Below are 26,754 nucleotides of genomic sequence, written 5' to 3'. Positions count from 1 at the left end.
TCTACAAACCACGTGAATTATGTTACAATGTTTGTATTTCACTTGTATTATGTCTCTCTACATAAGATATGTCAGGCAAGTCAATACTTTGGAGTTTAGTTAGCCAACTACACTCTCAATGGGATTCATTTTCAATAAGTGTGAAACTAGAGCCATAGAAAAACAATCACATTTTTGGTACAGGGATTTAGTCCCCCAAGTTTGATTTTGTAGTAACTTAAGACTTCCATCCTCTATATCCTATTTTCCAAGAGCTTGGGAAGTTAATTTTGAAGAGTTAACTACACACAGTAAAAGTATCAATGGCCCTAGAATGCCATAGTAATAAGTACTTTTAGCTACTTTAAAGAGGAAATCTCAACTGTATAGGCTACTGACTGATAGTACACTCTTTTCTGTCCATCCTCAACTTGCCTCAATGCCCAAGAAAGAGTCCTGGACAGAAATAGGAAGCAATGTATGAGGTAACATTTGGACCCTATGATATTCCCCCTTGACCGTTTGGCATAGCAACTTGTGACATGTAAGGTATAGTAAGCCTATAGAATAAATTCTGAATGTATTAGGCCACTCTTTCTAGTATCTTATGTAATATGTTTTAAGTTTAAAAACACTTTTAAAATAACAAAATAACTTTCAACTTACATAGCATTGTCAATTTTAATTCAGAGAAATCTCCATATCTTTTAATTTTTGCTTTCATTTACTGTGATTTTGTTGCTGCTTCTGTTGTCTCTGAAATGTCAAGCTGCAGCAATTAATGTAAGAAGGAATCTTGGAATTGAGTCCAGCTAATGCAATTTTCACATCCTCCATTTAAGCTATGCATTCTCTGTGGACTGAAAGAAACAGTTCTCTGGCTTGCAAAACTACCCAAACACGTGGACAGAGGCTGATGTCATTGAAACTGGATGAGAATTGAGGTTCTCCCTAATAGAACTTTTGCTTAAGAAATGACAGTACAGTCACATACTATGTACAACAATACTTTTTTTTTCTTCTGAAACAGATTTTATTGACAGTATCTTTATTAAACAGTGATTAAACAAATGAAAGAACAAGAAAATCTGCATCTTCAAATGTATATTTTCTTGCATGGAACCAGTTACAGGGAGAAAGCAGTTTGCATCTGAACTGTAGCTTAGCAGGGTTTCTTTTCTTTCTGTTTTTGATTTGTGATGAACAAACTGCTGGCCTTGCAAAATTCAGTCTGTCTCCTGCTTTATTTTTTGATCGTAGGCCAAATTTCTCTACAATCTTTAGTTCTGCTCTATTTCCCCTTTTTCTCATTCTATTAGGCTATGATTAACAAAAACCCTGTTTTACTGTGTGATCAATCTCTTTCTGAACTCCATATTTATTTATTTTTAGTTTCTTCTTCTTCTGCCTCTGGAGCATAAAATTGAATTATGTTTATATTGATACGTTTTCCCCAAAGTCTTATTGATATAAATCGGTTTGCCTTTACTTTATATCAGTGGTTCTCAACTTTTTTTTGACCAGGGCCCACTTTGACCAGGGACTCCAACACATACACATAAACACATTTATATAATCGATATAAATAAAAATGTAATGTTTGTTTGTGTGATTAACATAACTCAAAAACCACTGGATGAATTGACACCAAATTTGGACACAATACACCTATCAAGCCAACAAGGGACCATCACTCATAAAAACACTGAAAAACACAGCAGAAAATGATTAAAAAGCAAAAAAAAAAAACCCCAAAATTACAACGCATGTGCAAAACCACATATATACACAAACACACATATATACACAAATATATACACACACAAAACACATATACACAGACTGGGCCACAGCAATGCATGGCAGGGGATGGCTAGTGTAATATATAAACCTTTCTTGAGGCTCTAGGAGAAACCTTTGCTTCAAAAATGCCTAGGTGGCTGAAAAAGTTTAAGAACCTCTGCCCTAAAGATCTCAAATCTCAGACAGGGAGAAAACTATATAGGACTTTTTGGGATATTAGTAATATTTTGAATTGTGTCCTACACTCTCGCTTTATGTTTGAGTGATTTTGCCTCAAGTCGTAGTGACAGTGAGATAATACTTCATTATTTTATGGGTATGGGATTATATTATACTTATGTGGTTTACAGTTGGATGCCTGAATTACAGATACTTACCATGGCCAAGTCTAAGAACTTTTGACTTAACGATGACAAGATTAAAGGTCAGTCTGTAAATAACATTGTACTTACAGCTGTTTTATTTATTCTCCTGCCTGTGTAATAGTTCAACTGATACTAAATAATTCCTTGGATTCTATGAGGTGTACATTCTTCATGCAGATGGTCTGTTGATTTTCTTTCTTTCGCCTAAACATCTGGGTCTGTCATATCGTAGATGTATATTTTTCCAATGATAATTTAATCCATGACATTAGAATAACACATTTTCTCCACAAACATTTCCAAACTCAGTTATTTCGATGATTTCTGCAGATCTCAATGAATGTGGATTGGAACCGCATCCTTGCAAACACAGGTGTATGAACATGCACGGCAGCTACAAGTGCTATTGTCTTAATGGGTACATGCTCATGCCAGATGGCACCTGCACAAGTAAGTAAACACTGAACTACTCAGTAAATGCGACAAGATTAAATCTCTATTGTAAGTAATCACAAAATACAGGAAGTCTACACTGTAGTTTACAGTTTGACTACCATGGCTCAATGTTATGGAAATCTGGGAGTTGTAGTTTTATGAGATTTTCAGCCTTTTCTGCCAAAGAGTGTGCTTCCCTCATTAAACTACATTACCGTGTAGATTCGCCCTATGTCAGATAAAGTGGAACATGACAACAATGGTCCCAAAAAGAAGACATTCCAGTTTTAGAAGAGACCCATGCTAAGATCATGCTGCTGCTACAGTATCTCATTTATGGCAGTAGTCACATTGGCATTCTAGACTGCCAGGATCAATTTTAAAAAATGGAAGATGAACATTGTTGTTGTTCATTCGTTCAGTCGTCTCCGACTCTTTGTGACCTCATGGACCAGCCCACGCCAGAGCTCCCTGTCGGCCGTCACCACCCCCAGCTCCTTCAAGGTCAGTCCAGTCACTTCAAGGATGCCATCCATCCATCTTGCCCTTGGTCGGCCCCTCTTCCTTTTGCCTTCCACTTTCCCCAACATAATTGTCTTCTCCAGGCTTTGCTGTCTCCTCATGATGTGGCCAAAGTGAACATATACAACTAAAATTTATTTATTTACTATTTATTTATTTACTATATTTCTATACCGCCCCTCTCAGCCCGCACACAAAATCAATTCTAGAGATATTTCCTTGGGAACAGAATTCCATACATCATGGCTCCTATCATCACTTGCCTATTTTCAGATGGTCAGGAAACACGGAGAGGACATCCAATGAAGAACATAAGATTAAGGCAAATTCAGAAGGCAACCTTTCATGTAAACAGAGCCTCATCTCTTTAGCATTTCATAACATATCAAAAATACTTGCAATTCTTCCAAGAAATTGAACTGGTTTTTCTACAGCAGTTTCCATTGTCAGAGAGATAATCCGTTTTCTAAACCGAAGAAAGCCCTGTATCTCATTGGCAATGGAAACAGCAGTTGTCAGCAAAGCAAGAACGCACACATATCCTGATGAGTCTTCCTTGTAATACTATATTTGATATGAATAATGCTCATGTTCTTAAGGACTGAATTCTAAGAAAAAGTTCTTCAATTAATACATGCAAACTTCTTATTCACAGTTCCCAGTTTGGTAGTCTAGCCTTTGACAAACATTGTGTTCTTAAAGATTCCAGGACATGTGCCATGGTGAATTGCCAATATGGTTGTGAAGAGATGAAAGATGATGTACGATGCGTGTGTCCATCAAGTGGACTTCAGTTATCACCGAATGGGAAAACATGCATAGGTACATCTATCAATCTATTTGCCTATTTATCTTCCTCTTTATTTGTATTCCTTCCTCTTCCGTTTATTTACTTGTAGGAAAATAACTCCAGTAATTCAAAGGGTTCTAACCAGAAGAATTGAACAACTATAATGGTAGAATAAAGATAATTGAAAACAGTAGCAAAACACTCATCTAAGGGCACTTCCAGGCATGTCTAAAACCCACACAAAAATGGGTTAAAATAACCCACTTCTTTGTGGGTTCTAGTCCCCATCCCCAACCCAAACCATGGGCTTTGCTTGCTGGAGAGTGGGGGGGGGGGGAGTTGCTACATGCTATCCTGAGTCAAATTGGGATGGCATGAAGCCACACCGAAACCCCCATTTGGATCCCAAAACTTCCCGGTGAGGCTTACCGGCAGCACAATCATCTTGCCAGCAGCATAGTCTTCTCTCTACAGCCCTTCTAGCATGAGAAAATGAGTGTTGGGGGGGGGATCCCTTCTCTCCCTTCACTCCCTTCACCTCCAGACGCACCATTTTCTCACACCAAGAGGACTGTAGGGATAGGACAATGCTGCAAGCAAGCCTTGCCAGTAAGGTTTGAGGCCAAATGGAGGGCTGGAGGAGAAGAGGTGGGCGCCATCATGCTCCTCTGGGCTTTTTGGAGCCTGAAGATGCAGGATGGCTGTTGGGACTGACCCCTGGGACTACAGAAGCAGTCCCCGGGTCAGTTCCAACAAGCCCAACCCCTCAAAAAACCCAGACCTTTCAGTTAGGCCCAGACTGGTTGAGGTGTTTAATTGATGTAGAGTAAACTGGTACAATTTGAAACAACACCTCAGGTAAAAGCGAATTAACGTGGTGTAACCTGTATGGACATCTCTGGTAAAAGCAAGACAGGTCCCATGTTTTTGGCCTGTCTGGAAGGATCCTAAGGCCCCTTCCACACCACCTCTATACTCCAGGATCTGATCTCAGATTATCTTCTTATCCCAGATTATCTGGCAGTGGAGACTCATATAATTCAGTTTAAATAACATAATCTGGGATCAGATAGTGGAATATAGGGCAGTGTATTTACTTCAGCTGCAACATTTTATTCCCACTCTCGAGTAGGATTTTAAAAAAAAATTCCATATCAGAACAATATGTTTCATTTTCTAGTTCTTTCTTTTTAAAATAATTGTAGAAATATAGTGTATCACTGAACAAGCACCTTTGCACTATAGCTCCATAACTTATTTAAAAAATTCAGAAAGGACTAAATTTGTCATTCAGACTATTGGACCAACTAAACAAATAACATAAGTATTTCAAATATATTTGAAAGATTCCAAGAGTAAATCCAAGAAACTGCTATAACCTGAGTGGAAGGAGAGAATGCAGAGATGACAACTAAAAAAAAATCTATGTCAGGATAATGCATGCATCTTTAAACACATCTGGAAGAGTCCTTAGTGTGTTTTTATTTTATTTTATTTTTTACAACTGTGGTTATATCTGATGCTTAGAAATGGAGAAGGGTTTGGGTTTTTAAAATATATTTTGCAGAGAAGAGGTATACTTCATCTCTGGGGAACTTTTAGAGTCTAGCAAAAGGTTGACAAGTGAAGGAAATGAACTCTTAACTGTGATTGTAGGCATCCAAAACCTCTCAAGCAGCATATTCATTAAACATATCAAGCTGGAAGCATCGCTCCACGGAGAGAGCCTGCTACTTTTCTCATACAGCTGTAGCATCAAGCTGTACGTGTATACATGACCTCAGGATGTTTTGGGGGAGCCACACAATGAGCTCATATGAATTATTGGTCCATCTGCTAAACAATAAAGGTGCCAAAAATACTTTTTACTCCTTTCTCCCCAAAACTGTTGGAACTCACTGAAACATCTATTTTGACCTAGCACAAGAGGTCCAGAACTTGGAAACTTCTTTTTACTACAGTTCCTGAAGTCGGCAGAGCTAATCACCTGATATTTTGGGGTATAATATGAAAGCAGGAAACACAGTTCAATCTAGAAGACAGATTCCTCACATACTCGTGTAGTTATATTTCAATTTGCTTCATTTGTAACACACTTAACACTAATTAAATCAATGAAAACTTGGGATTAGGAGGTAAGGATTCTGGATCTCTTTCATATTACACAGTTATGGCACCATGATGCAACTATAAAGGTTGTATCCTATCAAATCCTGGAATGTCTAGTTTAATGAGACACTGTGGGAGCTCTTTGAGAGTTCAAGACACTCTTCTCTAAACTGCAAGTCATGGGATTCCATATGAAGGTGCCATGGCAGTTGGAGTGGATCTATAGTGCAATAATTGTGTAGTGTGATAGAGCCAATGAAGTAAGGATCTCATCTGTGGACTAAGGGCCCTTCCACACAGCCAGAATATCAAGGTGGATAATCCACAATATCTGCTTTGAAGTGGGTTATCTTAGTCTACACTGCCATATAATCCAGTTCAATGTGGATTTTATACAGCTGTGTAGAAGGTGCCTAAGAGATGGGTAATGCAACCCTTCCCCACAAAAACAAGTGGCTTGATATCTATCTATCTATCTATCTATCTATCTATCTATCTATCTTATAGGTGCAGTGGGAGCTTGCCATATTATTAAAAGGAGGCTGCTCATGAATCCTTCCATTTGCCAGAAAAAGGGCAGTTTGGGGAGAGTTAGGGACTGTACTCACCTACACACTTTGGAGGGCTTAATGGAGTTCTCTGATTCTGTTCTGCCCAAACCTTTAGGAGAGTAAATAATGGTTGTTCTGGCAGCAGAACATAATGAAAAAAGACTTGGCACTCTTTTTCAGCTTTGAGAGCTTTACTATCAATGCTTGTTGAAAATATGCATTTGTTTCTTGGGTTTATATTCTTCCTTTCTCCAAATATGGGATTCAAGGTGGCTACCCAAAATGCACATATTTGTAGAGTAGTAAATTGCATCTTAATTTCTATTTAAAATATTTAAAATTTGATATTTTGTAACCATTTTCAGATTTGGAAAGGAGATTAGTTTTTCCCATTGCAGAATGAAGGAGGAATGAAAGCAAGGTGAATATGTGGATATAGAAGGGAATAGGCACCTGTGTGCCCTTTGCACCGATGTAATGGGGTGGCATCAGCACAGGTTTGCAACACATTAGGAACAGACTACATAGGGAGGTGGTTTTCTGTGTTGCATTATGACTATAGTATTGTAGGACCTTCAAGAAAGTCGACGGAAGGTGGTTTTTCTAGAAAATTGTTTTATTCTCATACAACATGTTGTAGGTACAAAGTACAGCTTGAAAAAATGCTTTTTGCAACCTAGTAATATTCAGCATGTTGTATTTTTCTGGAATATTACAAAGGTGATATTGAAAGTCTGGTACTTGACATTCAAGAAATCATTCTAGAGTTACTAGGCTGATGTTTCCCCCAGAGAAGCCTGTTGAACAAAAGATACTACCAGGGTTATCCAGAAAGTAAGGTTACAAGGCGCATAGCTCTCGCGGGGAATTTTCCCTGGGGAAGCTGGTATTACTGCCATGTAGCAGGAAGCCAGCGGAAGCGAACGAGCAGTGCTAATCGACTGGCATTGTTGTGAAGATTAGAGATGAGAATCCTCATTCCGTTTCCTCCAAGTGCAAAGTTTGCGCTGCGATTCATCACAAAATCATTGATGGCCAATTACAATTAGATTGGACAATGTTATTTAAATAATTGTTATGGCCATATCCTATTTACAGCGATACTCATTCAGTTTTTGTTGTATCACTTTTCTCCCCCAAGTGGTTCATGGAAGAAGCAGGAGGCAAACGTGTTTATTTGTTCAGTCACTTCCGACTCTTCGTGACCTCATGGACCAGCCCACGCCAGAGCTTCCGGTTAGCCATCATCACCCCCATCTCCTTCAAGGTCAAGCCAGACCCCTCAAGGATAACATCCATCCATCTTGCCCTTGGTCAGCCTCTCTTCCTTTTTCCTTCTATTTTCCCCAGTATCATTATCTTCTCCAAGCTTTCCTGTCTTCTCATGATGTGGCCAAAGTACTTCATCTTTGCCTCTTCCCTCCAGTAAGCAGTCAGGCATTCTTTCCTGGAGTATGAACTGGTTGGCTCTTCTCGTGGTCCAAGACACTCTCAGAATTTTCCTCCAACACCACAGTTTAAAAGCGTTCTTCTTCCTTCGTTCAGCCTTCCTTATGGTTCAGCTCCATAGGTTACTATGGGGAATACCACTGCTTTAAGGGTCAGTAAGCCACCACTGCTGATACCTTTTTCTTTGCCTAATCAGATTTCATTTTCATGCCCTAGATATTGATGAGTGTGCCACTGGCAAAGCTATTTGCTCTTTCAATCGCAAATGCGTCAACACATTTGGAAGTTATTACTGCAGGTGTCAGGTTGGATATGAACTCAAATATGTGAATGGTCGATACAACTGTGTAGGTAAGATCTAAAGTCTGGTTTTGCTTACCTGTGTGCATGTGTCTGTGTTTGCTTTCCATAATCTCAAACATGTATTTGTTAGTTGTTACTAGAGTGCAGTCATCCCTTCGTTTCCAAATTTGGATCCTGGAAGAGTTACAAAAAAATCTCCGTTTTCCCACTGGGAGGCTAGTGTGAAAACTGGAGAGAACTGCTAGATATTCAATAGTTGTATAGCAGAGGGAATTGTATCAGATGTTGCTTGTTATCTGGTTGCATGACAAGCAACGCTTTCTGAAATTCCCTCTTTTATACAGTCATTCATGGTATAGCAGCCCTTTCCAATTCTCACTCTGCAATCCTATTTCTCATCTCTATTTTTGAGCAAAAGCTACACTTTATATATTTTTTAAAAATTGTTTCTTTTTGCATGTAGTACTACCCATCTATTCACGTGACTGGAATCTGCCATTTTATTTATCCACACCCAACAAAATATGTCTTCTCTAGGCAATTTCTAGTTCATCCAATATACCTTTATGGTATTATTTAGCCAAGATCAATCATTTCCATAGGGTTCACTATTATCCAGGGTTTCCCGTATCAATGCAAAGTTCAGGAATGCCTAGAAAGGACATATTTTCTGAGCCATAGATAAATGATACCGGGATCATTTTGTACATTAAAGGAAAACAACTGACATTTTATTCAAAGGTTTAAATGACACTGAATATTTTAACATGATTGGCTTGTGTTCCATTTTTTGCAACAAATACAATCTCAATCCACAAACTTTTGCTATTCTGTCTTTGGCATGCATGACAAACAAGAATTAAATAGGTGCAGCTTTTTCCAACAAAAAGAAAGTGGAGTATTTGTTTGTACTTTAAAAATATTTTTAAATACTTATTTCCTTTGCTATTCCTCCCCTCCCCCAAAAATCCCTTCACCCTGTAGATATCAATGAATGCACAGCAAACATATCCATGTGTAACTTCCATGCAGAATGCCTCAACACACAAGGGTCTTTTAAGTGCAAATGCAAAGCAGGCTACAAGGGGAATGGCTTTGGGTGCTCTGGTAAGCAAACATCATTATTGCCTAGCTAGCGAAGTCAAGTAACTCACGTGGGTGCTTGCTTCCTTGTGCATATAACTCCATATAAACCAGCTGCATGCTTAACAGTTTTCAAGCCTATGATGTGATAGACAGCTAAGAACGGAATTACTTTTCTGTGCTGAACAGTTTTAACGCATAGTTTACACTCTATATATTTCCTTTTACAGGTAATCCCCAAATTAAGAACAAGATAGGTTCTGTAGATTTGTTGTTAAGATGAATTTGTATGTAAGTCAGAACAGGTACATTTTTAAGGTAGAACTCCAGATGTATATATATACATACACACACACACATGCATACATGCATGCTGTGTATAGCATAGGGACATGTTAACACTCCTGTGGTATTTATTTTGCTGTTCGTGCCCCTGTTCAGAAGATTTTACCTCACTTTTTGTCCCTGTGATAATTGGATTTTGAAAAATTTAGCTTATTGTGGAAACAAGGATTGGTGACAAAGCTTCAGTGGAGACACCTTTCCCCCATGATAACTCGTTCAGGAGTGAATTTCCTTTCCGAGGGGTAGATTTCTCTCACTTCCTAGTGTCTCACCTCCATTCTTAACTATGAGTTATTTCTAACACAGATGTTTGTAACTAGGGAACTGCCTATAGTCATCATATAGGGCTGGCCTACTCAAAGTGATGGTCCATAGGCAATATCTTATTTAATTCAAGGATAGAGAAAGGGAATAAGAATGGACAGCCAGAATAGTATAGGGCCTCACAAATGAACAGTCTCAGGATTCCACAGAATATTGCTATGATAGAATCAACTTTTCTGCTAAAAATAAAAGGGGTGCATTGCTTTTCCTATAGGACTGGCAACTATTATAATGGATGACATCCCCACAGCTCATCCCATTTTTTTACACTATAAAAACTTATCTTAAAAACTTCCTACATGTACAGTGAGAGTGGGCCCTTGGTATCTGCTGGTGTTTGTTACCAGGATCTTCATGGATATCAAAATCTCTGGCTGCTCAAACCTCATTATGTACAGTGGCAGAGTAAAATAGTGTCCCTTACGTAAAGCTGTGGAGCCCCTGGTGATGTAATGGGGTAAACCCTTGTGCCAGCAGAACTGCTGACCAAAAGGTTGGTGGTTTGAATCCGGGGAGTGGGGTGAGCTCCCATCTGTCAACTTCAGCTTTTCATGTGGGGACATGGGAGAAGCCTCCCACAAGATGGATGGAAAAACATCCAGCCATCCCCTGGGCAACGTCTTTGCAGATGGCCAGTTCTCTCACACCAGAAATAACTTACAGTTTTGCAAGTTGCTCCTGACATGTGTGTGTATACACACATACACACACACTGTGGATGGTTGAATCTATATACGCAGAATCATTGTAAGTGTAGGATACAGAGGACCACCTGTGCTTTAGGAATGTCGTTTTTGAATTTTTACAGGAAGGCCCCCGGGGGCAGAAAACTGGCTCTTTGATTCTGTGCCGTTGCCAACCCTTATATTAATAGACCTGCCTCTTCTTAATCATGGCATAGCTGTCTGATTCAGCCTGACCAAATGTCTTCATTTGTCACAAATCACTAGCTTTTCTTCATTAAACTGATTATTTCAGGGAATTATTTCGAAGTTGGAGATATTCCTTTCAACTGAAAAATAAACTATGCACCAAGCATTTCAATAACTCATGCTAAGGGTACATATTTAACACCTAAAGAGAAATTAAAATTACACATGTGAATGCTTGCCTTGTCCTGTCAACTGTCACATATCTTTCTATCATTTTAAGTCTAGACATGGTTTGCTCACTAGCCTGAGGAACAAATACTTTTACCATGTCAAACTGATTTGCTTTGCTAGATTCCAAGATTGAAATAACAGATTTTAGGTGCTGCTAGTAATCAGAATATCTAATCGTTTTTTTTGGACTAAACCTCTGAAGGATTCTGGGGCTGCTAGCCTAAAAACTAACTTTTCCAGACTCTAATAGAGATAGGATTGTGAACTTGAATAGTCTCGTTGTTGACTGGATTTGGTGTGTTTTGACCTGCAAGTGTTGGAGGTATTAGATGAGAGCATACAGTCCCTTCCAAGCCAAGCATCATGTCAATGTCCCTTTCGTTTTCCAAAGTCAGAACATCTATGCTGAGAAGTAAGAATATTTCATGTCTATTGAGAGATTTCAAAGCAGTAACTGGAAGCAGATGTTCTGGTTTGCTGAGCAGTCATCCTTGGCTTGGAAACTTTTACAGACTTTACTATAATCCCTGGGGGGGGGTTTACTTCTATTGTTGTTGAGGGGGGAAATTGTGGGAATTAGAGGCATCCTGTTCATTCCTCACTGCACCTAGAATAAAAGATTCAGTTAATCACTTCAGCTAAATTATAGCACATCTTTTATAACCCCAGCCTCCAGGGGACAGGATCAGCAAGCGGCCAATTAATATGGGCTTGACATGTGAATATATCTGGCCAAAATGAACCTTGTCTGCAGGGAAAATGCCACAATTCTCCTTTATATGTGGCTTCAGCCTTGCTAAAAATGTGCTGCCAAAATATCCTACAGTGACCACAATTACAATATTGATCTCTCATACATCCAATAGTCCCTGTAGCCTTAAACTTTTAAACGGGGGCTGGATAAAATAAACTTTATTATTTTATTATCTTTTGGAACTTCTAAGGGATGATAGGTAATAATAAGGAAGCTTGGGGAATGTGTATGAAAAATGCTGAGACTTTCAAACTGTACGCTAAATCTGGCATATTGTGTGTCATTGTCTTGCCCCTCTATGTCTCCAGTTATTCATGAAAATTCAGTGAAAGAGGTTCCTAGGATCTCTGGAGCTGCCAAAGAAAAGCTCAAGAAGCTGCTTAGGTACAAGAACAATTTGAGAAAACACGTAGACATGAAGAACTCCATTCCAGAAGCTCTTGTGACTCCACCTTCTAGAACACATGTAAGACCGCTAGACTATAAAGAGAGTTCCTACACAGAGGATGAGTTTACTGAACAGGAAAAAAGCATTGAAGATGTTGGAAGAAATGGAAACATAGACAATAAAGGAGCTGATGATGAAGAAGGAGAAAGCGAACACCTTGAAAATCAGATTGGCCATGAGAAGAAACTCCGAGGAGATGTATTTTGTAAGTCTGAACTTTTAATTCTATTCACAAGTGGCTAGGAGCTATAAAAGTGTTGCTTTATTAGAGAGGAGGAGGAATGTTAATGGAAAAGCATTTCGGATCTTGTGTATCTACATATTTTGCATCCATGGATTCAATCATCCATGGCTTGAAAATAGTCAAAACAAAAATTCCCAAAAGCAAGCATCAATTTTACCATGTTATGTAAGGAACACAATTTTACTGCCCTATTTCTGTGACTGGGCCTAAAAAGACAAGTGAAATGTGCCATAAAAGTCCTCATTTATTATGTGATGGGATTGGGGGGGGGGGGGGGTTCCATATAAAATAGGTCATTGCCTAGATGAATAAGGATCACAAGATATATTGGAGTACCTGCACATCAGGTGCAAAATGGCCTACGTGTCTCAGTATCTTTTGCTAAATAACCCAAGAAAGATACTGCATAGTTTCTTAAATGCAATGTTAAAGGAATGTATTAAGCACCTACATCTGCTGATAGTAGAAAACTGGATCAGGACATCAGAGGGAAAGATCATCCCCTGAGGTTCCCATATACAGAACATCTCAGGATGGGATGAGACAACTGGTCAAAAGTCCATCTTATCTCCCAGTGCGACCACTGGGAGACCATGCGCAACTATCCCCGCAATTCGTTATAGCAGGATGAGGATAGGATAAGCACTAAATCTGCGAGATAAGCCCATGCAGGAACATTTGCAGTGCTACCTACTTCTTTAAAATGTGGTGTTACTATTTTGTTTATGTACTTGAACCTTGGTTGGCATAGAATCAGCCCTACATAAATTGAAACTAGCAGGAGCATTAATCTAATACATCTGAATATCCCATGCAGAAATCTTTATTTATCAATACTTTGTCATATTCTGTTGAAAGGTTTAACTTATATTTATTTTCCTGCTCAAATGCCAGAGTATTACAAAGTTCTTCCAGATGTTACCCTAATGATTTATTTTGGGCTGTTTCTTGTCCCAGCCTCCTTGGCCTCTCAGATGCTGCGCCAAAATGGCCTCCTTTTTAGCTGATGCCAAGAACCTATAGAAAACAGGCTGAAGGAAGCACTCAAAACAGAAAACAAATTGCCACAAATGATGATTTATAATGACTGCAAGGTTCAGTGACACAATTCATCAGAGTTTTGCTGTGTCAGTAAGGCTCATTTCTGACTTCCGCATAGATGCATCTGGATGCACGTACCAGCAGATGACAATGCTGCTAACAGTAAAAATTGACAGACTCCAATCTCAGGAAAACGACTTTAGACACAACTTCTGAAAACACCTCTGCTTCAATGTACTTTTCTTTCACTTTGATCTCAGATACTGTATCACAAACTGTGTTGAGAATTTTACTGTGTTTTGAAAGCATATTATGAGACATTGCAGAAGCCAGAGGGCAGCACTGCTGTTTGACAAGTTCAAACTAACATTGCCTTACAACTAGCTCTGTAGTTCTTTGGATTATGGCCATGATGTGTAGAAAATGTTTTGTTTATTGCAAGACTCTAAATCAGGGCTCGAGACTGTAGGGCCTCCCAGATGCTTCTGGGATGCAATTCCCAACCTTCTTCACCATTGACTATACTGGCTACCACCGCTGGGAGTTCCAGTCCAACAATATAAATATTTTGTGGCTCCAATTGGGTTCACGCAACCTAATTATGTTGTAAGCAAACATAACGTGCACACAAAGCCAATGATGGCATGCTCTCTCCTTGACCTTCCTCTCCCCAAGTGCTTCAATTTCTTAACAAACATCTCTTTTACCAGAAGATTTAAATGAAACAAACAATTGTTTGCTCGAGCCATAGCTAACCTGCAAGCCGTGATCATGAACAAGTGTTGTCTTCCGCTTGTATCTTTGTGTTTTTCCATCATTTTTCCCCTAGCAAGGTACTTATATCAAGGTTACCTGATGGATCAGCTGAGATAGCAAATCCAGATTGGATTTTACTGCTGCCCCTCCTGAAGTTGTTCTAAGTTAAATTATAGCTGAGCAGATATCAAACTAGGTTCCCAATTGACTAGGACATCTGTTAGAGTACTCGCAGTAACATCTGGAGGAGATATTCTGTGCCATCCATGATAGATCCACAGGCTACTCATGCATTCAGTACAATGTAGACAGCTATATGTATTATTACTTATTTTTAAAATACAGCTTGAGCAACACTTATCCAAAAATATGAAATACTCCAAAATCTGAAATTGTCTACATGGGTGGCTGAAATGCTTTTTGATTGTTCAGTGCACACTAGCTTTGTTCAGTGCACAAAATTATGGGGAAAACGTGTATATTATCTCAAGTCTGCGTGTATAAGACATAGGTAAAGGTAAAGGTGATCCCCTGACATTAAGTCCAGTCATGTCTGACTCTGGGGTGTGGTGCTCATCTCCATTTCTAAGCCGAAGAGCCAGCGTTGTCCGTAGACACCTCCAAGGTCATGTGGCCGGCATGACTGCATGGAGCGCCGTTACCTTCCCGCTGGATCGGTACCTATTGATCTACTCACATTTGCATGTTTTCGAACTGCTAGGTTGGCAGAAGCTAGGGCTGACAGCGGAAGCTCATGCCGCTCCCCGGAATCGAACCTGTGACCTTTCGATCAACAAGCTCAGCAGCTCAGTGCTTTAATGCACTGTGCCACCGGGGGCTCATATATAAGACATATATGGAAGTAAATTTAATGCTGAGATTTGGGTCTAATCACCAAGATATCTAATTTTTTACTTGCATATGCGAATGCATATTCCAAAAGCAAACAACCGAAAACAATTCTGGTCCCAAGCATTTCAGATAAGGGATTCTAAACCTGTAGTTCTTAGTTAAATACAAACATTGACGTTTAGTTTTGTCATTACCTATGCCCATTTTCTCTTACACATCTGTCATTTCCCAAGAAACCTCCTTTATACTTTTGTACCATTTCTCTCTCTACTTCACCAGTGAAAATGGCATTTATTTATTTATTTACTTACTTACTTACTTACAGTATTTCTATACTGCTTTTCTCACCCCTAGGGGCACTCATTTCTACTTATACCATGTTGTTTGAGTGACAGTGCTGGTTAGTTAGACTTCCATTTGGAATTATCCCTGGACTTTTTTTAAAGAGCGACTTCATCTCTAGTTTTATTACTTCCACTCAGGACCAGACATGTCAGTTTGGAAATGAAGACAAGACTAAATTTAGATAGGAAATGCAGCCAATAGATTTTTTCCCCATCATGCTATATTGTTTTCCCATCATATCAGCAATTCAGTAAGTCAGCAATTCAGTATTCCACTGCTGCTGCATTCAGTTTCATCAATTTCTCTCCAGCTGTCCTCCCCATAACTCTCTTCAGTATCTCATGCTATATATTCCATTTGTAATTGTAGTTCATTTCTTGTCAGTGGCTGCAGACATATGGCATAAACTCTTTAAAAAATAATAACATATGCACATCTCTTTTGTGTTGCTGTATCTGATTCAAGAAGCAGTTGTTTAAGTGATTTAAACCTCTGTGTTAGTGATTTGAATCTTGCAGAGGGCCTAGTGGAGACAGACTCTTGGCAATACATTATGTATAGTATTTCCTGGATCTTCTTCCTTATGGTCCATTAAACATTTTTGACTGTGTTGAGGGTCTCTTTTGGCTTTGTATATGTCTATGACTTTTCACTGTGGCAGGAAGGCTAAAGCAGGGGATTATGAAACTTGGGGATGGTTTAAAGCAACATCTGTGAGAAGTTTCACATCTGATCTCCAAAGAACCCTGACCATTACATCCTTAAGTATCAAATTACCTCTATGAACCACATCACATTTCATATGAGTATAGTTTGATGCTGAATCTTTACCATATATTAGCTTATTATATGGAGCCATCTGTTTGGCACATACAGGTATGTGATGGTTTATTTATTTATCATGAACGCCCTTCCCACAGACATTAGATTAGCACCATCTCTAATGGCATTCCGCAAAAAAGTAAAGACCTGGTTGTTTGTGCGTTCGAATAATTAGCGCAATGACTGGCAATGACATAGGAATGGAACAATGGATGACGAATCTGGATCATGTTTTTTAGTGAAGAGACGCTATTGAATTGTTATTATAGTAATTGTATACTAACTGTGTATTAGATTGTTTATTAACTGTTTTATATTGGTGTATTAAACTTTGCTGTGTCTTGTGTCCTGTAAACCGCTGTGAGTCGCCTCTGGGCTGAGAACAGCGGTATAGAAGTAAAGTAAATAAATAAATAATAAATCATGCCACTATCAACCAGACAATCGTATTACATTTTTAACAAATTTTTAACAAACAGACAAAACAGACTTTGCAAGCTTGGTAGTTGATTAAATGTCCTTTGACCAGTATCTGGCCACTTGGAGTGCCTCTGGTGTTGCTGCAAGGAGGTCCTCCATTGTGCATGTGGCGGGGCTCAGGTTGCATTGCAGCAGGTGGTCTATGGTTTGCTCTTCTCACATTTGCATGTTTTCGAACTGCTAGGTTGGCAGAAGCTGGAGCTAACAGCAGGAGCTCACGCCGCTCCCCAATCAGCAAGTTCAGTAGCTCAGTGCTTTTACCCACTGTGCCACTGGGGACTCCTGGAAGCGTATAGCAAAGCTCAAATAAGACTTCAGTTGGCCCTCCTGCTGATACAATATGAAAAGCTCCTTCTGCCAAGTGTTGCTTTACAAGAGCATAATAGGATACTCCCAAACATTACTACACAATCATCTGATTACTACAGAAAATAATGGTGCTATAGTTGCATATAGAGTCTCTTCAAGTTTGGTTTATATCCACATGTATGGCATCAACATCGCCATGTTGGACGAATATTTTTTAACATTGTCATGTATGGCAAATTAGTCATTGTTCTCCAAAACCAGTAAGTACGTGTGTTATCATAATTTTTTACATTGTGAAATCTTAACAATGACACTTTTTTTTGCAGAAACTTGGCAAGTTCATTTACCTTGGGTTTTTTTGTGGGATGATAAACTAATGTTGTTGTTTTTGTTGTTTTAGCTAAAGAAGCAGCTGCTTTTGGTCCTCTCCCAGCACAAAGAAAAATCTCAGTCCAGAAAGCAGAGCTGGAAGGTGAACAAATTTTCTATTATGATGATAGCTTTTCATCTATTTTTTTGGCCATGAGTGATAGCCTGTGATGATAATGATGATCTAGTTGTTAAATGTTTTTATGGCAATTCCACTGAGCTGAACTTTGAGAGATTTGTCTCTTTCATTATTGGTAACTAGACTACTAAACTAGTTAATAGTAGCAGAGCTGTTAGTCCATTCCTTTTCATAACTAACTAACTAATTTACTAGCAAACATTTATTTTTGGTAATTTTGACTTAATGAAGAATAACTGTTTTCCTTTTGTGGGATAATATTTTAGTAATTTTATAGTTTCAAGGTCTTAAATGGTAGAAGAGGCATATCACATGGTTTTAATGCTGGCTCATGTAGTGCCTCGTGTCACTGTATTGTACTTTGTTGTGTGTGATGAAAGAAGAACAGGATAGATGGGAGTAGAATGTGCTTTGCACCACAGGCTAGTATATTGTATCATTCAACTTGTTGAAAAGTAATTGAAAAAGTAATTATTACTTACTTTGAAATGGGTAAATACTTATAAAACTGTTAACCATAGTAATTACCTGCTCAGATGTGGCACCATCAGTGTAACTAATAACCTTTTAAAAGTAATCTTCCATGCTCTGCATTACAACCTGCAACAACCTGCTTTGGAACATCAATTACATTTGGAGCTGGGTTGGACAATCTAAAGAATCTTCCAGCCAATGTTTTTAGTTGAAAAGCATGTAATTCTAACTTATGGAATACATCATTTAGTGTTTTCTTTCGTATGTTCCTAGATATCATTTCAGTGGACTGCAGCTTTGGGCGAGGGTCTTGTGTCTGGCAGCAAGATGCAAATGATGACTTTGACTGGAGTCCTGCAAATCATGAGAATGGTAATCTGAGCATGGCCTGATGCCCTATACAAGACTGGGAAGAATTGGGACAAGAGAGAAAGGGTCCTTTCTGCTTCCAAGTTTGGGAATTGCAGACCTTTCTAAGCTATTTCAGTCCTGAGATGCTGTGAGTTTCCTGGACTGTATGGCCAGGTTCCAGAAGCATTCTCTCCTGACATTTTTCCCATATCCATGGCAGGGATCCCCAGAGGTTGAGAGGTCTGTTGGAAACTAGGCAAGTGAGGTTTATATATCTGTGGAATGTCCAGGGTGGGAGAAAGAACTCTTGTCTGCTTGAGGAATGTGAGAATGTTGCAATGGCCATACAGCCCAGGAAACTCACAGCAACTCAGTGATTCAGATCATGAAAGCCTACGACAACACATATTTCAGTCCTTTTCACCACATTTATTCTTCCTTCAAAGGGGCTCCTAACTTTCAGGAGCATGTTATCGAGGGACACAAAGGATTGTGGTATGAAGGAGAATGATCTATCACACTTCACTGTTGTAACACTATTATTCCACTTTAATTGACAAAACAACATTCTATGAAATTCTGGGATTTGCAGTTTAAGAAGGGGCATTTAAGATTCTAAGCCAGAGAGTTCTAGTAGCCTGACTAATCTACAAGACTTTGAATTCCATGGGATAGCTGTTAAAGTGAGATAAGAACACTGAAGTAGTAGGTAAAGGTTTTCTCCTGACATTAAGTCCATTTGTGTCTCACTCTGAGCGTTAGTGCTCATCTCAATTTTTAAGCCGAAGAGCCAGCATTGTCCGTAGACACCTCCAAGGCCATGTGGCTGGCATAACTGCATGGAGCGCCGTTATCTTCTTGCTGGAACGCTACCTATTGATCTACTCACATTTGCATGTTTTCAAACTGCTAGGTTGGCAGAAGCTGGGGCTGATAGCGGGAGCTCACGTCACTCTCCAGATTTGAACCTGCGACCTTTTAGTCAACAAGTTCAGCAGCTCAGTGTTTTAACCCACTGCGTCACCGGCACCTCCTACACTAAAGTAGTGTAGTGTGATAATGCTTTACGTTGATCTTGTGCCAACTTTGGAAAAAGTGGCCATGTAGTACAAACCAGTAATTTTCCCAAGGCTCCAAGTATATGGATGTGCATGTATCATCCTTGGTATTATCTTTTGCATTTCTTTTATGTTTTGGTACTTATATTTTATCTTGCAAATTTTTGTTTCTTAAATTATTGGTAGCATACTATTTCAGGGTTTTGAATTGATTTTGCCTTAAAATATGTTTTGGCATAAATAAAATATTTATAATTTAGTGTCTCACAGAACTCTGATCAGTACATTTAAGAATAAATAATTAAGGCCTTCTTACATTGTCTCACCACATATGTCTCATCACTTGGATCTGTTGGAATCCCTCCCCCTTGTTATCAAGTTCAAATACAAAGTAATCAGCTAGGACTAAGTATATATAAAAACAGAAGGGAATTTTAACCAACCCCAGACTAATATATGATGCTTTGGTGGACCAGAAATGTTACCTTCCTTTTTATGTGCCATGCAATGCAATGTTATTCAAAGTGTTGGTGCAGTGCCAGTCCCCAAGACATTGGCTGTTGGTCCCTGGCAAGACTCCGGGGGGGGGGGGGGGGGGATGGGACAAATGGACACATATATCTTACCAATTTCTGACTCATTGCCTTTTCTCACCAAAAGCTGGTCCTCTGTGCCAGCTATCTGATATCTTGTACTCAAAAATTAAGTCACTGCTTCTCAGTCCAGCTGAAATTGTAGTCTATTAAACTGTAGAAGATGTATATTAAGGAAAAGGAGGGAGCACAGGAGTACAGTTTGTGTTTTCAGGCCACAATCCATGGCTTACTGCCTGTGAAGCAGGGGCGGCTCAATCATTACGCAAAGTAAGCATTCGCAGTATAGTTGATTTTTCCCAGGGGCGTTCTTGAGGCGCTCCTGGGGGAAAATAGACCTTGACATAGACAAGTTGTAGTTACTGGGATTTATAGTTCGCCTAAAATTAAAGAGCATTCTGAACTCCACCAATGATGGAATTGAAGCAAATATGGCACACAGAACTTCCATGACAAACAGAAAATACATATCAATGATTGGTTGGCGGGGGGGCAAAATACTGTTTGCTTACCATTGAAAATTACCTAGGGCCGCCTCTGCTGTGAAGCAAACCTTATGGCAAGTAACCCCCACATTCAGGACAAAAAAAAAATAACATCCTACTTTGTGCTTTCCAAATTTCCATGTATTTCTTTCAGGTGATGGCTATTACATGGCAGTTCCAGTCTTCATGGGGCACAAGAAGGATGTTGGCCGTTTGAAACTTCTTCTCACTGACCTTGCACCACAGAGTGTATATTGTTTAATTTTTAGTTACCGGCTTGCAGGAGAAAGAGTAGGGAAACTACGAGTAATCCTCAGTGACATCAGTAGTGGCCCATCCTGGGAACAGAGCATGGGGAGTGGAGAGTGGTGGAAAACTGGACAAATTGAAATGCCTACAGGAGCAGAAACAACTATGAATGTAAGTTTAAATCTAAAAGCCAAACTTAAAAGTAGATGAATTGTATTCTGCTTTCTTTTAGTGGCGAGTAGTCTTGCTGGCTAGCTTCAGGTTAGGAGATGATACAACACTGTAAACAGGAGAATTCTGTTGCTTTCAAGTCCACTTTGTGGACTAAATGGAGTTATGAACTGGAATTCTCTGTCTCAGAGGCATAGCATAACTGCTTTTTCTGAGCCTGGTGCAAGGATGTATCTTGTACCTCCTTCTGCAGTGATTTTCCCAGATTGTGCAACAGTTGCTATATAGCAACAGGTACAGCTCCACATCCACAATCAAAAAGGGCATTGGTTAAGTGGTGAGTTCAGTTGCAACGGAATGATTCTAGAACCCAATAGGATAAATTGCAGTGTACACCTGCATGAACAAAACATTAATTATCATTAATATTTCCTTTATAAAGTGAATTGTTTATGTTATGAAGTTTGAAGAACTACTTGGGTTTTGTGAGCATCACTGGAAGGGCAAAATCTCACTCAATTTTTGGGAAGAGGAGGCACACAAATGAAGGGGAGGCGATTTGGGTGCAAAGCAGCATAACTGTTTCTGAAACTAGCCATGCAATCATTTCATGTAACACTACATATATAACACTATACACTCAACAGAAGTGGCCGAGTTCTCTTATGAGCAATACTGGGAATGTTGCTATGCCATAATGATGTGTAGGAGGAAGACAATATGCAACCTTTATAGTACATAAATGAGAAAAATATAAAATGTGCATTGACATAGCAGAAGAATATGAAACAGCAGGATATTAAGTCAATGTATGTACTTTAAAATGGTGATAACAATGTATAGAACACATAATATTCCTAATGAGCTTTTTCTTCACAACTCTTCACAACTGGCACTTCTTCATTAATATTTTCCTCATTTTATCAGATTACCTTTGAGGCAGAACGTGGGAAAGGCACAACTGGAGAAATCGGAATGGATACCGTAATACTATTTTCTGGCTTGTGTCCTGAAGACCACCTTGCATTAGATATTTGAATTTATGGATTTCATTGCTATTATATTATTTGTTGTACTAATAAATATTTTGTATTGTTGTTATCTAGATGAAATACCAATCTAGAAACAATATCTTGAACCTCAAATCAGTCAGATAACACATTTGTATATATAGTATGCTAAACTTTGTTTTGTATGTTGCTTTATTTTGTTATAGCAGGGTCTTACAGAATGTGAAAATATTTCTCTAGCTCTTCTTGCAATAAATGTGCTTTATTGTATACAACATTCCCTTTGAAGAAAAAATCTATTTTTAATTCTATCTCATTCACTTACAACAGTGGTTCCCAACCTTTTTTTGACCAGGGACCACTCTGACCCGGGATCACTCTCCAACATTAGTACCAAAAGGGTTACAAATCAGTTTGTGGTTAACTTTAGATTTGGTTTGGTTATTTGGGGTGCGATTCATAAAATTTCATTGGATAGACCACATCTCCTCTAGTTTCTGATACAGAACATATGTCATCCAGTATTTGCCATGTGCTTGCCCACAGAAAACCATTTTTAATAATCTGGAGCTGATGTGGTCTATCTAAGGAGGGGTGGGGCTGGTCAGCGACAGGGAAGGAGTGGCAGGCTGCGCAAAAGGATTGGAAATAAGTTCAATAAAATCAATCAATCAATCAATCAATCAATAAATAAATAAATAAAGAGAAAGGAACCTCGCAGACCAGATTTTTGTCATCACTGCCCACTGGATGGTCCGTGGCCCACAGGTTAATAACCACTGACCTACAAGAATATGAAGCAATATCTTTGAAAGAATGTTTTATTTCAAGCAACATATAGGGTACAGTGGAGTAAATGTAATTGTATAGAGCCATGGTAAGGAACTGCAAATGGGCTGGGTGTTCAATCCACATCTTCTACCCATACATAGTTTTCCCCCCATATCACCAATTCATGCCCATGTTTTTGTTGAGATTCCTCTCATCATTGCAATAAATTTTCATACTATGTTTGCCAGAGGTACTTTTTACATAATAGCATTCTCTCACATTGCTGGATCAGGCTGTTTCTCTGTCTTGTTGTAATAAGAGAAATGAAGAACATAATCCAAAGGGGAATCAGCATATTTAAGACCCTGAAATCAATGGACGTAAATGTATAACTTATATGTGCCTATATGCAAGAAAACATATGTTTGGTTCCATCTCTCTTGTGTGCATTTTTGCTTAAGTTATTCATATTTCACTATGGGGAGAAAGTGTATTCTGCGTGTCAAAATATGAAAAATGTGAATTGCCTTTTGTCCTCCCATTATTCTTTCTTCTAATCTGTAGACACAAAATGTTCTTACAAAGAAGCACTGTAATTAATCCTCCTCACAAGCGTCCATAGTTAACAGAATACATGAAACAGATATTTCTGTGCTGAATGATGTGTCCAAGTTCTATTGTTTTTGGGACTTATTCAAGTTTTAAAAATAAATAACAAGATGTATCTTCAAATGTTTAATATTAAATCTGATGACAGATATGTACTAAAAATTAGAAAAAAACATTTCCAAAAGCAGTGTGATCTGTATAAGTTACGAATTGTAAACTTGAAAGAAGTTATTTTGAAAACACATACTATTTGTGCTCTGTGTGCATTGCATACTGTTTTTCATTAGAATTAAGCTTGTATTGTAACTGAAAAGACAAGAAAAAGTTACAAAAATGTTGGTGTTGAACAAGTATTTTCTTGTGCTAGTGAAATGGGGAATATAAAATTAGAACACATAATCTTCATTTGCTGGGTTGTTGTAGGTTTTTCAGGCTATATGGCCATGTTCTAGAAGCATTCTCTCCTGATGTTTCACCTGCATCTATGGCAAGCATCCTCAGAGCATCTTTAACCCTATCTTTAATCCTCTTTTGCTATCCACCGACATTCTGTTTTTTGTTCTTGAGTTGAGAGTAAAGCAACTGCTTTGGGAGACGGTGATCAGGCATTCGGACAATGTGGCCAGATCAGTGAAGTTGCTGGCGGAGTATCATCACTTCAATATTGGTCGTCTTTGCTTCTTCCAGAACGCTGATGTTAGTCTGCCTGTCTTCCCTAGAGACTTGTAAAACTACACCTATGAGATACTAGGATTGTCTAGTCGAGTACTACTCAAAAGTGGTGGTCGACAATGACCACCAGGGAAAAAAGAATTGCTCCACACAGGAAAAAAAGAATTGCCAATTTCTCACATCACAGATTGGCAATTTTAAGAAGTACTGATCTGTTTTAGTTACATGTGGAAATCTGCCGAGGAATCTTAACACAATCACATTCCATTTCAAAATGAAAAGATTTTTGTAAAGAAAGGTGAATGGAGAAATCAAAATAATAAGTTCTCTCCAAATACTTTAGGACTTACTTTAAACCAAATTAATATAAACTCAGCTAGATTCCATGACACAAGTCAGGAAAGGAACAAATCATCAAGTTGGAGGTTTTTCCTTTACATCTAGCTTCACTTTTTTTTCAATACAGCGAGTCAAGTTAAATGTTCCTCTCTACTAAAAAGTCAGTCCCAAATGGCATTCCTTACAGAGCACAGATAGGCCTAATGCCTTCTGGCTGAGTGGGAGCCAGTGGGAGCATACATAGTAGTGTGGAATAGCTGTGATCTAAATCTGATCAAAGTACATTAATACGGGATATAATGTTTAATACACCCAATGGTGCCCTCTTCTGGTTTGTTAAGGTTTAATGCAGAAGCACGAGGAACTTTCAACTTGTTTTGGGCCCCTTCCACTCAGCCATATAACCCGGAATATCAAGGGAGATAATCCACAATACCTACATTGAACTGGATTATCTAAGTCCACGCTGCCACATAATCCAGTTCAATGTGGAAGCTGAGCATTGGTGGAGGTTTCTTTCTTTTTTGCAGCATCCTTACAGATACCACAGCAGGGTACAGATATAGTTAGAATAATAAAATCTAATTGACACTGAATAAACTGGGAACATAAAAATGAAAAATGAGCACCCAACCCAATAGCTTAGAGACGAGAGGTGAAGAAGGCACACAAGAGAAATGTTTAAATATTTGAAAGGACATCATATTGTTAGCTGCTGCTTTGGAGACTAGGACACAATGGAGCGGTGGATTCAAATTGCAGGAAAAGAAGTTCCACCTAAACATTAGGAAGAACTTTCTGACAGTCAGAGGAGCTTTTTTGGCAGTGGATGTATGGCACCTGGGATTTAATGGCAGTCCCCCATCCAAGGACTAACCAGGACTGACCCTGCTTAGCTTCCAAGGATACGATTTCATTGTAGAATTGGCTCAATCCTATGGAATCGTGGCTGTTGTAATTTTAAAAGGTTTTTAGCCTTCTCTGCCAAAGAGCGCTTTAGCCTTGTCAAACTACAGCTCCCAAGATTTCCCGAGCATTAAGCCATAGCGGTTAAAGTGGTTTCAGGCCACATTGTTTGTACACTGTAGATAAGTGTTTATCAGAAGAGGTCATGAGGAGGTGTCAGAGGGGTCGCCAAAGACCATCAGAAAACAGTATTTTCTGTTGGTCATGGGGGCTCTGTGTGGGAAGTTTGGACCAATTGGTGGGGTTCAGAATGCTCTCTGATTGTAGGTGAACTATAAATCTCAGCAACAACTCCTAGATGTCAAGGTCTATTTTCCCCAAACTCTACCAGTGTTCACATTTGGGTATGTTGAGCATGTGTGCCAAGTTTGGTCCAGATCTATCATTGTTTGAGTTCACAGTGCTCTCTGGATGTAGGCGAGTTACAACTCCCAAACTCAAGGATAAAGGCCACCAAACCCTTCCAGTATTTTCTGTGGGTTCTGTGTGCCAAGTTTGGTTCAATTCCATCATTGGTAGAGTTCAGAATGCTTGTTGATTGTAGGTGAACTATAAATCTCAGCAACTACAATTCCCAAATGTCAAGGTCTATTTTCCCCATACTCTACTGGTGTTCACATTTGGGTATGTTGAGTATTTGTGCCAAGTTTGGTCCAGATCCATCGTTGTTTGAGTCCACAGTGCTCTCTCTGGATGTAGGAGAACTACAACTCCCAAACTGAAGGTCAAAGCCCACCCTGCTCTCCCTGCTCTCGCTCCCACCAGCGTCACAAATATGCCTGGTGGGGATGAGAGACAGGACCTTCTTGGCTGTAGCTCTCCACCTGTGGAACTCGCTTCCCAGCATTTTCTGTGGGTCATGGGAGTTCTGTGTGCCAAGTTTGGTTCGACTCCAGCATTGGTGGAGTTTGATTGTAGGTGAACTATATCTCCCAGCAACTACAAATCCCAAATGACAAAAATCAATCCTCCCCCAATCCCAAATTTGGGCATATCGGGTATTTGGGCCAAATTTGGTCCAGTGAGTGAAATTACACGCAGCATATCAGATATTTACATTACAATTCACAAGTTTGTAAAATGACAGTTATGAAGTAGCAACAACATTAATTTTATGGTTGGGGGTCACAACATGAGGAACTGCATTAAGGAGTGGCGGCATTAGGATGGTTGAGAAACACTGATGTAGATAAACTCACACCAAGGTTTCAAGGGCTTTTTATTTCCAAGTCAAAAGAGATATCAGATATTCTAAGAGATATCAGTACAATTGCTCTGACGCAATT

The 26,754-nt window shown here is 39.1% G+C and overlaps 1 protein-coding gene across 1 annotated transcript in view; it reads left to right on the top strand.

Moving 5' to 3' along the window:
* Positions 1–22,388, top strand: part of EGFL6 (EGF like domain multiple 6) — a 35,371-nt gene extending 12,983 nt beyond the window's left edge. Inside the window, 9 exon segments of the mRNA XM_060769967.2 lie at positions 2,478–2,597; positions 3,807–3,926; positions 8,220–8,354; positions 9,291–9,413; positions 12,224–12,568; positions 17,613–17,684; positions 18,468–18,566; positions 20,836–21,101; positions 22,029–22,388. Of these exon segments, the coding sequence (XP_060625950.2) occupies positions 2,478–2,597; positions 3,807–3,926; positions 8,220–8,354; positions 9,291–9,413; positions 12,224–12,568; positions 17,613–17,684; positions 18,468–18,566; positions 20,836–21,101; positions 22,029–22,139 (1,391 nt within the window). The 3' untranslated portion in view covers positions 22,140–22,388.
* Positions 22,389–26,754: the final 4,366 nt, after the last annotated feature.

Source organism: Anolis sagrei, chromosome 3, assembly GCF_037176765.1.
Source record: "Anolis sagrei isolate rAnoSag1 chromosome 3, rAnoSag1.mat, whole genome shotgun sequence".
Lineage (NCBI taxonomy): Eukaryota > Metazoa > Chordata > Lepidosauria > Squamata > Dactyloidae > Anolis > Anolis sagrei.
Note: the sequence above shows the minus strand (reverse complement) of the source record. Positions and strands in the feature narration are given on the sequence as shown.